At 39.7% G+C, this 15,498-nt stretch overlaps 1 protein-coding gene across 7 annotated transcripts in view; it reads right to left on the reverse strand.

The window, feature by feature from the left end:
• Positions 1–1,327: 1,327 nt before the first annotated feature.
• The window catches only part of LOC119744645 (prospero homeobox protein 1-like), a 36,678-nt gene continuing 22,507 nt past the window's right edge, over positions 1,328–15,498 (reverse strand). For all 7 annotated transcript variants that reach the window (XM_038220700.1, XM_038220695.1, XM_038220698.1 and 4 more), the window contains exons 4-6: positions 10,175–10,318; positions 9,622–9,783; positions 1,328–1,925 (exon numbers count right to left, since the gene is read on the reverse strand). In XM_038220700.1, coding sequence (XP_038076628.1) covers positions 1,746–1,925; positions 9,622–9,783; positions 10,175–10,318 — 486 coding nt within the window. In that variant the 3' untranslated portion in view covers positions 1,328–1,745. The remainder of the gene's footprint in view (positions 1,926–9,621; positions 9,784–10,174; positions 10,319–15,498) is intronic.

The following is a 15,498-nucleotide window of genomic DNA, read 5'->3' on the forward strand; positions in this document are numbered from 1 at the left end:
CTGCAATGGATATTTCCTGTCTTGTCCGAGCTCTTAGTGGGGGGTAATGAGTGGTGACGCCATCTTGTGCATTAATTGTGATCCCGCGCACCACTCATCAAGCCCGACATGTCCGTTGCGTTATCAAGACGGGAGGTAGAAGCACGGAAGGAGCCCACAAAAAGGAGCAGAGTAAAATGATGGTCATGATGGATCGGTGTCCCCGTCAATCCCCATCCGCCCAATTTATACCGGATCCAGTTATACAAACAGAGAGCCCTTATTTGTTAGTACTTTTTTTTTTTTTAAAAGAGGGAGCGGGTGGATATTTTAACAGCATGTTTTTATTTGCAAGTACGCATGTACACACGCAGTGAGTATTATTACCGGTGAGTTGCTTTCTTTCTAATGAACTTTTTCACAAACAACACAAACGTCAACGACAAAGAAACGGTAAGACATATCAAATGTGACGAAGTTGTAAGGTGCTGCAGCTGAACAAAATTGCACCGTTGTTGCAAACCTTAAACAAAATCACCGATTTAAAATAAAAAAATCAACCCCTCCTTCTCCCCCCCCCCCCCCCCCTGCTCTCCCTGATTGAGTTTCACGGCTGTATTGCGGCCCGTTCTAAGAATATTACTTGAATGAGAGAATCCACCTGTTACTAATCATCTGTTGGGTTCTCACGTCATCCCAACAATAGACTCAGGCCATCAGGATGAGGCAATTAAGCGTTTCACGGACTGGAATGATGAGCAGTGGACATAATATTCACAGAAATCCACACACGTTATTATCATACAATAAAAAAACAGTCTTGTACAAGTTTTAGTACAAGGAGTATAGAGGCACATACGTAGTTCTGGTCGAAATGTATACTATTTCAAATCAACTGGCAATCTTTCGTTTTGTAACAACACACGTACAATTCTTCTCAATCATAAATATATTATGGCACTTGTTAATCCGCATTCATAAATATGGTTTATAATTTTTTTTGTATCAAACGCTTGAGATGCATGCAGCTTATTTAGATATAAAACAGTACTTTTAAAAAATCGTTTTGAGTTGTTTGAATGATCACATTTTATGGAGTTGTATAATGATGACACAAAACGCTTGCAGGGGTCTAGTATCCAAGCTACACACAAGGGTGAACTGCATCCCACAATGTAATAAACACTCTATTCAAATGTGAGTGGCGGAAAATGAAGTTGAGGTTGCCAGCAAGTAAGATGATCAGAGTACATGTACCTGCAGAAACCTAGCATCAGAAGGGCAGTGCATTCTTTCTTGTCTTTGCCCATTTGAGGAGATTACTACTGCTTTTCTTTTCCTTTTTTTAACTCAAGGCCACAGTGTTACAATGGAACCAATGAAGACATGAACACCATATTAATCTTCCCCCTGAATTTGAATATCTTTTCTTTTTTGGTAGCTTTCCCTAAAAATGATTTATGGTTTAGGGTTTAAGACGGAGCATATCTTAAAAAATACTGGCAACAATTTCAATTTGAGGTGTAACACTGGAGTTTACAAACATGAAAATACACCCAAATCCCATGTGTACGGTTAATTAAAACAAATAAAAAGAATTTCACAATCCCACAAAGTCCGAAACAGAGTTGTACAATTTAGATCAATCCCAAGTGAGATTGCTAGTGTTTTTTCTCGCTAACAGGCATCAATGAAGTCGTCGACTCAAAAGTGGGGAAGGGTCCGGCCTGCGACCTTTTTAACCTCTCACCTTTGATCCCAAAACCTCATTCCATCTCCTCCAGACAGTTGGCCGACTTGAAGAACTCGGGCAACAGTTCGTCCTGCTTGCTGATGACTTTGTAGATGGTCTTCTTCCAAGAAGGTTCCGTGTCTTTGCCCGCGTGCACAGCCACAAAGAACTCCCGGAGAGTGTTGGTGGCCACGTTCATGAAGGATTCCGGCACCTGGGGAAGAATTAAACCACAAATTTGAAAGATTAGCGATAAATGAATGAATGTACACTTTTTTCGGGGGGGGGGGAGAGGTGTAGAATATGTACAAAGTAGGTACTGGTATGAATAAAAAGTGTCACATGACATGGTAGTTAAGTACTTTGTAAGTACTTAATTGAAAAAATATAAAAGGGCAATATGAACAACTTTTCAACAATTGAATGACTGCACCAGTGTTCTACAGACTGAGCTATTTACATCATGTCGGCAACCTCCCAATTTATCAATGGCTTCGTTTTGGGAGCAAAATGTTCAAATGTTCACAAGTGTATCATAAGATCAATGTATTATTGATGAGGTTTCAGGGGAGGTGATAGCACAAGGCAGGGGAGAGGGGGGGGGTGGTACCTTTGTTTTCTCATAATGTAAGAGGATATGGACCTCTAGGACAGTTTAACAGTGGCTTGTCTTCAGAATATTAGTCCGGAAATTGGGCCAAGGAGGGGGGAGGGGAGAAACTAGTTCTACATATAGCTATCCCCTATTTAACGATTATCTGGCACTTATTTCCTGATTACACCACCTGTTGGATGGACAGTGCAGATATAAATAAAGTGGCAAGAATTTTGCCGACAGCTGACATTGGAAAGGCTTGTGACATATAGCCATGATACACGATCATTAGAGTGTTTGAGAATTAAGAAGGGGTACAACATTTCTATATGCATGATTAGGAAAAGTGTGTAAATGTCAATGAACACTATGCATATAGATAGAGTCAATCATGCATATCAATTACATGTAAATAGGATGCACATGTGGGCTATGGTACAGTTGAAAACCTTGACACAATCGAACAAAACAAAGTCGCAAAGTGTAAAGTCATTCTATCGCTCTTGTGCAATTTCTCTTTTCATAAAACTTGTAAAAGAATGTACCAGTAAGACGAGCAACACAAACAAACAAAAACTTTTGCAAATTCCTTTGGACAGAAGTGGGTGAATCACTACATTGGAATATTCAGAGTATTGCAACAAAACACTTCATATTACAGCACACCACAAGGGGAAAAAAACAGTCACTTCCCCTTTCGACAATGGCTTCGTACCGTCTTGTGACCGGCCCGCCAATACTCAAACAATGCTGCCCAGGAAGAAACAAAAGAAGTCAACAGGAAAAAGACGGCCTTGAAGTATGGTTTCATTTCTGGCTTTGGAACACTACAAACCCAATACCAAGAAACCACCTTTTTAGAGATCAAATAAAAGCCACGGCAACAGATGTAAGCTGAATTGGGCAATAACACAACCGCCACAAGAAGTAATTACTGGCAAAGACGATGACTAAAAAAAAAAAAATTACAAGTGGTCGTAAAAAAAAAATGGAAGTGGCCTTCACTTGGAAGAATAGCTGCACCTTGAAATAGTGCAAGCAGGAGGCAGGCCAATTAGAGAGGAAATCAACGGGCGTCTGGATCAAAGGCAACTAGCAGTAAGGGATGTGGCAGAAATCACAAAAAAACTAAGGACACTGAGCATTTTTTTTTTTACCTACAAATCGTAGGTGCTTAATGGGCATTGCGCACAAGTCGTGACAAGAGGCGTTTATAGTGCAAGGAAGGATTAAAGTACAAGCGACCTCCGTTGCTCAACGCGAGCTGATGGTGGCGAGACCCCAGCGGTGAAGGCAAGGCCCAATGATGACTTGACAACTTCCTGATTACATGGTCTTGAATTAGAATGGACCAAGAGGCTAGGCCGACTAAATAATGCAATGGGTGTTTTAGGCTCGGTGGATAGATAGCCAGCGGTAATTGCAACTGCGTGCTTCTGTCTTAAGGAGTCTCATGATTGATAGCCGCTCGCGCTGCTTTTCGTGTTTTTTGTTTTGTTTTGTAATTTCTCTCTCTCTTTCAAGGTAATCAGGTTCTAGCGTCATGGAATCTTCCCGACCTATACCAAACGGGTGACCTTGGTCTCTTCTGCTGATTCCTGCAAAAAAAGTGCAAGCAACTCGACCCCTTGAAAAGAAAAAAAAGGGAATCAAGTCAAATCGCTTGGCCACAAAAAATACCAAACAAGAAACACATACAATGGTGCCCACACCTGTACGCTCCTTTCAATTTCATATCAAATATCGCTACAATTGCGCTTTCATCATTTTGGATTCTCTGGATCAGGACAACGGAGAGTTCTTAGAATGACTTAAGCCTGCACAGCATTGGTGACATCCTGTCTAGAGATTGATATTAAGACTAGGTAATATAACCAAGTCACGCAGCAAGACTGCCGACTAATCCCCGGTGTGCGTCCAATCAGAAAAGAAATGCTCTCCTTTTTTAACGACTCACGCGATCTGGATAATCTCGGGTAAATGTTAGGACCTTTTGTTGGGGCCTCAATTTCAGGGGGAGTTTTTTTTTGTGTCCTCAATGTGGCAGAGTGATAGATTGTGCTTTGACTAAGCTATGTTTGAAGCACTGATCTGAGCCATTTTTGTAAATACTGGTAGTGGCAAAAATCCGTGTTGGTGAGTGGGGGGGGGGGGGGGGGGATGGATTACCAAAAATCCTTAACTTGCCTGGCAGTGGAAAACGAAAAAACGAGGGGGTTGGAGAGGGGGGGGGGGGGGGGGGGGAGGGAGGGGGGGGGGGCCTGGGGCTGGACAACACATTACTAAACAATGTACATCTTATTCAAACGTGTGCACTAATCGCAAAATGGTGTATGTTAAGCTACATGTACGTAATACATTTGGAGAATTTCAAAGTTACTAAATAAACTTAAAATCAGCATTTATTTGTTTCTCATCATGAAAATCGCGGGGGGGGGGGGGGTTGATCCTATGGCCCCCCCCCCCCCGGTCAAAAAGGGAGGGGATATACATGCACATGTATCATCCCCTCCCCCTCCCCAGGATTTACGCCCTTGCTTGCCACATCTAGCAATAGATAATATCCAAAATGAGAACAATTGATATTTAGTTGGACTGCCACGCACGATCTTCAGAACAAAAACAAGGTTTTTGTTTCAACAATGTGAACAGGAAAACGGTCTGTAATGCACACCCTCCCCGTTTTACTTTTTAAATCCTTTCCTCCTTTGCCTCCGTTCCTTGCTGCATGTACATCTCACTTACTAAGTTCATGGAAACCAAGAAGTTAGTCAGGACCCAAAAATGAACCAATTCTTTGAAAGGATATTGAAACCAGCTATCATAAAAAAACAAGAAATGAAAATCATTTTCATACCAAAATACCCAAGTGAAATGCACAACTGCATCAATTGACCCAGTCTACGAACCCTGCCAGTAAGTTGTGGGCCCCAATTGTAAAACCCCGACAACGATAACAAGTTTTGTATTGAAGTCAGGCCTAGGGGTAAGCCTTGATACCCTAGTGGCACTTCTTTGCATGGGATTACGACCATCCCACAATACGGCCCAGAAGCTTTTGTACTCCTGGTTGCTTAGCAGTCCGTGGATCCGCTTCGCCTGAGGCTAACCCAGGGTGTTGGTTTCACCCACACCTCCGACATGGTATTTGCTGTGAAGCACTGGAAAATATATTTACTGAGCGAGTATTTAGTTTTGTTTTGATGTCATGGCTAATTACTGATACGTTAATGGAAATTTCTGATGAGAGATATTCTCATTTGATAATTTGTTTCATTTTCTGATGTCATCCTTTCCTTATCTTCGTCTTTCATGGGCAAAGCAGTACGTTATTATTCACTCTTTACTCAACAAGCTGCTGATAACATGATTTCATTAAGGCAAACAAGCTGATGATAACATGATTTCATTAAGGCATACAGGATCTTTGCGTTTCATGCATTTTGTTTGTTTCAAATAAAATATTGTTCATTTCCAGATTTCAGCTCAGTGAATATTACACTTTTCGGAAAAAAAGTGAAAAACCATGCACAACCGTTTGAACCCAAAACACAAATTCGTCCAAAGCACTCTGTATTTCCAAAAATCAGTCAATTGACTGATCATTGGAAATCACCTACATTTCTCAATTTCTTCTAAATGACAGCAAGCCAGACGGATTATTTTCACTGGGTGTTTAGTACTGCAGTACAATCTTTCATCCAAGTAAACTTTTTGATAATAATTTGGTAGGTTACTTTTGGGATAAATGCAAATGATGCCTTTAAATAACTTTTCAACCCTGGTGTTCAGGTTTTCAGTAAACAATGTCTACACATCGCTTTACCTACATGTGTACTTGTGTGCGTACGATTAAACAAAATCAAGAGAGCGAATGGAAAAACCACAAAAGACCCAGACTCAACAGAATTAATTAAATAACTTATGAAACGACGGAATTTTCAGCAACTACATCAACAAACTATGGACCAAAATAGGACAGATACAAGTGCACTTGGCGTTACAAAGAAACAAGCACGGTTCTGCATAACTAGGAACCAGCGGGGCAGTTTAGAGGAACAACATGTTTGTCAACGTCGACTCTCCCAAACCACCTTAGACTTTGAATTGGCGCGAACAAAATGCACTTTCAGAAATGCAGGGTCGGTGGAGTATGACGGGGATATGGTATTATATTATTTTTTTGTTGTTAAGCGGATGGAACTCAGACAGACTGGAGACACCAACTCAAAAAGACAGGCACTGCTTGACCTTGCCGACAAAGGAGTCGTGACTAGCAGAGGGAATCGAAAGGCATCTTTTCTAATACGGGGAGATTATCGATGAGATCTTTTGTGTGGAGCGGGTAGGAGATGCGATACAATTTGCAAGGACGACGAACCAATGACTACACGAGACAGTCATATCTACATGACAAAGTGAACGACCAAAAAAAAAAATCCTTGCAGATGTTCTCTTGCAAGTGTTCGTTTTCGTGACTTCTTGCTCATTTTGGGGAGGAGCAGAAAGGTCAGTTTCTTGAACAAAATTGTTCACCTCAGTTGAACCACTTTGGGGAAAAGACATTCAACAAAAACAGGCAGGGGCATCTAACAGGGTTATATTCACAGTAACTGAATTGTTTACGAAATAGTTTCTCTCATGACAGCAATGTTTAGTTAATTTTGAGACTGCTTTGCCATTTTTGTCCTCAAATCATTTACAACAAATTATTTTGGCTGTAGTGTAAGCTCCTTCACTCAATCCTAAAAACACTGGGAGCTCAGCATGGGAAACATTAAAGAATCATAAACACTGCAAAACTTCACATAAAAAAGCCGACCAATTTTTGAAAGTAGATAATAATAGGCATCACAATCCAACAGGAAATGTACAACACAGATTAAAAAAAACATGCAAAGAGCTGTTGGGGGAAAGTTGGCCCATGCGTGGGGTAAAGTGAGTTGGCTTCATTTGGCTGGCAAAGCAACTGCCGAGCCATGCAGGCACTCAAGTGTTCAGAAGCACTCCAATGAAAGTGTTTATTCCCCTTTACCCTGACTGTCGGCAACAAACTTTGTAAGGAATATTTCTGCACCACTAGACATGCTCTCGGCCAAACAGCCGCGAGTGTCTTTGTGATATAAGAGTTCTACCCCCTATTCTCCCCCCCCCCCCCAAACTATTTTTTGTTTGTTTGAGAAATATCTCACACGAATCTTTGGCACTGATTCAAAGTTCAGCTACTAGAAGCTACTTGGACTTAAGTAACCAAACTCTTCTGAAGGGAATTTTGTTCTGTATAAATATTCAGCTTCCTTTCTTCTTTTCAAGGTTTCTTCAATTTTTTTTTTTGGGGGGGGGCGGCTGGGGGTGGGGGGGAGGCAGAAATTATGACATTGATGCATAACGAACTCAGTAAATTCAATGGTTGGGCAATTTCTATGTAGCGGTTGTGCTCCAATGCTGAAGCTGCCTGGGGGCAATAACAATACAATAAAATATATAATCAAATTTGATGAACCCGGCTTTAGCTTGAGAATTTTCCCTCAAAAATACATTAAAGAGTCGTTAACATTTGGAGCGGAATGGAAAATGGTAAAATGTACGTGGCAGGTGGTTACCAGCAAAAGGACAAAAAGGAAAGAAAAACAGAATCAATCGAACAACCACCGAAAGAAATGCACCTCATGTAAGTTAGCAGCAACATTGATGGTATTGGTAGATTCTGTTACACTGTACACAAAATACTGTCGACAGAAGCAGTTGGGGACAATATGACATAACCAAATCATTTAATCAACCTCTCCAGTGATGTATGAAAATATATGATTCATAGAGATACATGTATTATAGCTGAAGCTGGGTAGCATTAAACTCATGGTTGATCAGGAAACAGTGCACATTTCTCAACCATTGCATCACGTATTAAGAGAAGGTCTCCTTAAGATTACTCTGTCACTGTAAGCATGGTATTGTTGAGAAAAAAAAATTGTCCACAACTTCTTAGCCATAATGTGTGACAAGTTGACACCACATGGGAGTCCAGTTGAAAAACAAACTTTTGAAGTGAAATTTTAAAAAATAATCCATTTCCTTTTTCTCCCAACATCTTCAGGCTTATACATGTACATGTACCAGGACCATCACTGCTAAATGAAGTACAAGTATGATAAACTTTTCAAAACTCCAATATTTAAAAATGTTTTTTCCTGCATTTTTTTCCTGTTGATCAATGGACAATAAAACAAAATCAGTAATACTCCAATTAACCAATTTCACTGCTATGTTCACCATACAGAATTGGCTCAACCTGACTGGTATCCCGCCTCGACTGGTTCACGGCTGATTTGACACATTAACAACCCCCCCCCCCCAAAAAAAAAATGTGTTCAGCACTACTTCAACTCAGCAGTTCAAAGAAATCAAGGCATAAAAATATACATGTACAGTGGAGAACCGAGATATGACACAGCGCATTCATGCTTTGCACCATGCGCACATATGATGCGGAGCACGCATGACCAATTTACACGAATCCGTCGGATGTTTACATCAGCGAAAAACAGCAACTTCACTCAAGTGTACACATCAATAACAGAATGATTGTTGCATTTGAACAAGGAAGGGTGTATGGTTGATGTCCCCCAACGTGGCGCGGCCCCTAACGTGGCACACTTATTTTTCACCTCTAGTGCCTTGCTTCATCACGCTCCAAACATTTCCATTCATAGACCTTGAGTTTACCTAACCGTTACAAAGTTAAGAGGGAAATTTTACATGGGCGCAATTTTCCAATTTAATTTTCAAGCGCGAAGTGAAACCCTTTAAAATGCGCCGAAAAATAAGAGAATAAGTTTCTGACAAACAAGTTGTTGGATATGTGAGTGGAGATAAATAATCGTTTATCGGAATTAGTCAACTTTAAAATAATTCTTTAATGATCACTTGGAAATTTCTGAGATTTGTTCAAGTACGCAACATTAGGGAAGAACTTTTGTTGCCCATATATCCGGATGCCACCGTTTTTGATTTTGGACATTTGGGAAAACACACTGGTTCTGTGCCCAATTGCAGGATGCCACCGTTGTTGAATTTCAGACTCAACTTCATGACACTAAACTTGTTCACAAGGGTTCAACAGCAAGCATTATAAAGTATTAAGGTTTTCATCGACAAAAAGGTTTGGCAACACTGCATCAGGAAAGTCAGGGAAAACGTCGACACATCAGGTGACTCCACTATAGTTATGCACATAGAGGTACACATAGTAAACTACTTCTTCCTGCAAATGTCACCGTGACCACACAAGTAGAGAAATAACTGGCACTCTTACCTTGAACTCATTGCTCTTGTTGTAGTGCATGTTGAGTGTCCTGAAAAGCTCCATGTCTCGGATGACCATCAGGTCTTCACTCTTGTCTACGCCGTCGCTGATCGCCTGACGAGCAAACTTCTCCATCTGGATGTAGTAAAACTCACGGAAGTTGCTGAACCACTGGGGAGAACAACAACAACAACGAAGTCAATAAAGAAACGAACGAAGAAATGGACAAGAGACAAAGTAAAACAAAGTAATTAACCACATAGAAAGCAGACAAATAAAAACTACAGAATAAATGCACTTATCTCTGTCAGCTCGTAAACAAGCTAAACATTTGGATAAAATGTTTTGAAAAAGGACGTTTTTCTTAAGTTGGTTCAGAAGATAGGGACTTTCTACGAAAAAAAATCTCAAAAAATGTTGGTCGTTACAAAATTCACTGATATTGAAATGTGTTCATCCTTTGCAAATTTGCAGCACGAAAACTTGACAGACGTCACGAATTCGTAATTACGTTCGTATTTTGTGCTGAGCATAAACCGGCTGTAAGGAGGTTTTTTTTTACCTTGATGATCTGTGAGGTGTTGTGCCTGTTGAACTTGACATCCGGGAAGTGTTGGCGCAAGAGGGCTGAGCTGGGGTATCGGACGTAGAAGAACATCAGCTTGGCCTTACGAAGATGAGTCGGTGTCAGTGTGGACGTCAGGGAGTGCAACGCAGTCAAGGAAATATATCAGGCTTGGTATTCTTGATAAACATTTCAATGAAACCCTGTTATTTTCATTATTACGTAGAGTAAACAGTACGGACAATCAAATGAGCAAAGAACAAGAGTGACCCAACCCAACAAAATGAGTCACATGTCACCACAGCTACTTTAAGATTAGCCCCATAAACAAGGCCAATTTACCGGACTACCTCCGTAAACATAGGCCACACTTCCACATGTACAAAAACGTGTCGCACTTTGTCAAATTTGATTTTCACATATAGGCTTAGTTTGTAGGTTTTTTTGCTTTAGAAGCATACTTACCCTCTTTATAGGCTAATCAGAAAGTGCTGCCTTTTTCAGATGTCTAATTTTTGTGAAATTTCATGTTGAAATTTCGATACGCAAACGTGTGCAAATGAATCCGGAAATAGACATTTGAAATGGGCAGCACTTTCTGATTAGTCTATAAAGAGGGTGAGTATGCTTCAAAAGCAAAAAAACCCTACAAACTAAGCTTAAATGTGAAAATCAAAATTTGACAAAGTGCGACACGTTTTTGTACATGTGGAAGTGTGGCCTATGTTTACGGAGGCAGTCCAGTAAATTGGCCTCATTTATGGGGCTACAGGTCTTGTACTTTAAGATATATCTTCTTTTTTTCAGAACTTCTATGACTTGAGAAATAGGTAATCAAACTTGTCAAGCCGTTCTATCAATTCACAACATTGTGATTGGCAAATTTGAACAAGGACAGATAAAACACAGATCATGAAAAATAACTCTGAGGGAAAAAAATAACAATTTTGGATCAGTGAAATATACTTCTATATCACTACATGTACATGTATCTGAAGATTAAACAAATGCTGTTCCAGACTATATTAACAAACAAGTAAATACTAAAAGGACATAAAACTGGAGTATGTTTACTTTGCCTAAACTGGACAATAAAAAATATATTAATACACAAAAAAACGGAAGCAAGAAATAAACAAAACAAAAACAACAAAAAGGGAAGATCTATATAATGTCGCGACTCAGGTTGGGAATATATAAATGATTGGAGGAAATGTGGTCAAGGATGACTGAACCAACAGTACACAAACGGTTAAAAAAAAAAACGACACAAGAAAAGCAATCTGCATATGAATAGGCAGGCGATGATTGCCCCATGCAGCTGTTGCACACTTCAAGAACATATGGTTGTCTGGGCACCATTCACATCAAAACACACGATTGGTATCGTCAAAAATGCCACTGTGTGTTGGACTTCTGAATTTTTTTTTTTTTTTCCCAGAACACATAAAATTTCAAAGAAAATAGTTGCTAGAAAAATGATGGAGCCACAGTGTAATGGATAGTGCCACAGTCAATGACGGCCAAAAGTACAGCCGGCCCATTTTGTGCAAGGCACGTCTTTGCAACCGACATTAAGAACTAACCCGATTAATTAATACAAATACTTTAGTTCCCACAAATGAGTCAGGTTTGCCTTTTGCCGGATGAAGGAATTTTGGGGGTACTCGATCAAAAAGCCTCATAAAATCTTGAAGTTGAGCTGATACATCCATTTTCAAGACTTAGATCTATAGAGACATGCAGTAAACGTAATGAAAACTTTGGAGTATAAAATCAAGTTGAAATCGTGTCTTTTGATTTGAAAATAGAAGAAAAAGAATCAACTTGCTTCTTAAGAATTCACGTCTCCGTTTGAATTTAAGCAATTCATAAAGTAAAAGTTATTTATATCTAATCTTTTAGTTTTTGCTTTAGTAATTTTCTGAACATTGAGACTTAGTGAGGACTAATTCAACATTTACTCTGTATGCATTTTGTGAGTTCCTGGTCAATTCACAATCAATGGCCCGGAAATGTGATTTGTCAGGAAATGTAGCCAAGGTGCACTCTCGGCATTATGTTACATTTACCGCTAACATGCCCTCTTTTCCTTCTAGTTCAGGGATATTCTGGGAAGAAAAACGCTTCTCTTAATTTGTAAGCTTTCCCTAATTTCGTAATGACCAGATAAAAAGCTTCATTTTATACATTTATACACGAGGAAATATAAATTTTTCATTAATTATTTTTGTTGTAAACTACATCAATTGAGGTAATCAATCACCAGAGTGCCATATCTGATCGCTCTCCAGGAAATTGGTCGTTCTGCAAGAAGTGCTTCAGGAAATCGCAAATTTATTTCACAGCTTCTGTTCTGAAGTTGCAGTTTTCCATGTACTAGTGGACAGAGTCAAAAGGTTGCAATGCCAGTTCAGATGGCTGAAAGTTGTGAGGGTAATTTAAAAAGAAATCTATTTGAATAAGTTAGAAGAACCACTCTCCAACGTTCAACAGCCCTTCTGATAGTTCTAAACTGCACCCCTCCCCCTTTGAGAAACAACGAAGAAAACCGTGCTCAGAAAGTGCAGTTCACTTAAGCTTGGGCAACAACAAAAAGAAATGCAGAAAAAAAGCCTCTGGTTTTGCCAACACCTGCGATGAATTAAACAGCAGCAATTCATCAATGACCGGTTCTTGCTTTGCCTTTTTTCCCTTCCATTTTTCCTCCTCTTTTTTGAGGGGGGGGGGTGCTTGGAGACTGAGTTGTGGACTGTGATGAGGACGATGGATTTGAATAGACGTTCTTTGTGGGCCAAGGAAGACAATGCGGGATGTGTGAAGAATGGCTGGCGATATGCATGGAAACATCTCAATATCCCGGGCTTGGCCCTGGGGGATTAACTGGCTGTTGCTGATCTCCAACCTAGGCTGATGGGGGAAGGGGGGAAAGCGCCGAAAGCCTAGCAAGATACACGCATCCTCCACCATCTCTTCCCTTGACTGCCTTGCCTGCTTCACTCTCTCTCTCTCTCTCTCTCTCAACCCAAGTCCGACATGTGGTGTGTGCAGTGGCGTCCTCCAGTAATTACCCTACTGCTTTTTACGTCCTGAAAATTGGGCTGCGCTTGCATTTTTTTCCCCCTCTCTTTTATAATTGGACAAGAAAGAGGGAGGACTATGCCAAAATATGGAAAGCGTCTTGTTACTGCCGGAGTTGATTGATTGGCATGGTGTTCTGTATGGGCACCAACCACTCGTAGTAATCTTGCTGCTTTTGTTGCTTAAAAGTTCAATTAATACCAAAGTTCAAGACTGCCGAGGGGACATGCAGGAGTGAATGCACTTTTCTTTCTTTCTTTTTTGGGTCGTTCTGACGTTGTGTTGGGCAGTACTTCAATGTTCAGTGAGTTGACGATAGAAACGCAGATCTACAGACACATATAGCTTGAACAAATTCACAGTTCGGTGCAGCACTTGTCATTTGATGTGGAAGAATGAAACCCAACACACTAAAGAACCGTTCGAAAAGACGTGTTGCATATCCTCGACGCATGGCCATGAACCTTTTTTTTATGACAGCATGTATTGTTCATGCACACACAGTGCGTATGCATTTTTGAATCGCTTCAATGTCTGCACAGAAGTGTGCATGATATCAGTTCTCGTGAGTTTACAGAAACTGTTGTTCGTCGACAATCCAGAATTTTTCCGAGTGAGGTGACATATTTGAAGGTCCATTCCAAAAGAATAATCATTACGAGGTCTTAAATATCAAAGGTCGCTGCAAAGACAAATTATAAAAAAAAAATACAAAAAATCTGCATACAAAAAATGTATGGGTCTGGATTTGATTACATCAATACCTGCACCGGTTTCCAATGAATTGTAAAATGTCGAATCTATTTTTGTTTTGGGAATAATTTTACCAAAAATACACTGGGCCTGTTTTCATAATGAGAATGTTCCCACGGGTAAACCACAGATAGCAGGAAGCAACACATGTGGGTGTAGATGACCAACAAAAACAACACCACCACCCAATGAAAAATATCTCCTCTTCTTACAGAAGGTAAAATACTTGTAGGAACTTAACTTTAAAGGCAATATACAACATTTGCAAACATCAAAAAACAAGGCCATCAAATTATTATGAAATACCTTACTTGACTGTAAGTGAATGATAGTTTCAAGCATTCAGTGAAATCATGGCACCTGGTGTGCTGTCATTTTCAAGAAAAGTGCAGTTTTGTATCAATTTCCAATGATTGTTGGCTGACCATCATTGAAAAAAACCCTGACTTTTTTCAAATACTTGCCCCCCCCCCAATCTACCGAATTTAGTTAGTCCACATTTTGATGGCATTTTTTGTTGGTTTTTCGAGTATCAATCAACACAAAACTGTTAACAGATCAGTGTAGCAATATTTGCTGTAAAATACTAACCCCAAAATCCATCCATTTCTGAAAATTACAGCAAAAGCAAATTACCTTTACGATCTAAAATCGTTCTGAAACAACAAAAATGTTCTAAGGAACCCTTTTTTGTAGCAAATCAACATGTGAAAAATTCTGTAGTGAAAATAGATTGTGACTAATAATAACCAATAACCATAATACAAGTGAATGCATATCGCATACTGTACCAACACAACATAAAAGGAATGAGATTCTGAAGGAGATTTCCAACTTAAAATAAATTCTAAGAAACTGGAATACAAAAAGGTCCAAAGTTTCAATGGATTACTCCCATACTGTCAACACTGATAAAATGGTAAAATGTATCATGTTTAATAGTAAATACAAGTCATTTCTGAAATCATATTTAGGACTGCTGACACAGGTTTTTAAAATGGACCCAATGGCAACAGAATTAGGAAGAGATGATGATTTCATTTTGATGGTTATTTGCAGTCTTACTTGGAAAAATAATAGGGGTATATGTGACTGGATTTCTTCTGTTTCATTTGTCCTGAAACCACGAGTACAAAAAGGCCATTTTCAAAACTACATACAGGATTTTGCGAAAAATACCTTAACTGTGGCAGTTGCGAAAAAAAAATCACATGAATTTGGTGATCGTAAAATGACAACTTGCTTTCACACTGTCACAAAATAGCCACAATTAAGGCCGGATCATACTCCGCGCGAAAGAGAATGCAAACTTGTGCCGTTGGGGGAGTTTTCGCGCTGTGAATTCTCAAAAGTTGAACACATTTCAACTCCGGCGAAATTCGCAGCGAATGCTTTGTGACGTCAAAGTTGCATCGCATTCAAATGAAGTATGAAGTATGAACCGGGCTTTATACAGCATTTCTCAATTTCCATAAAAAGTCACTCTT

The sequence above is a fragment of the Patiria miniata genome, unplaced genomic scaffold (assembly GCF_015706575.1).
Source record: "Patiria miniata isolate m_02_andy unplaced genomic scaffold, ASM1570657v1 HiC_scaffold_7, whole genome shotgun sequence".
NCBI classification, from domain to species: Eukaryota; Metazoa; Echinodermata; class Asteroidea; order Valvatida; family Asterinidae; genus Patiria; species Patiria miniata.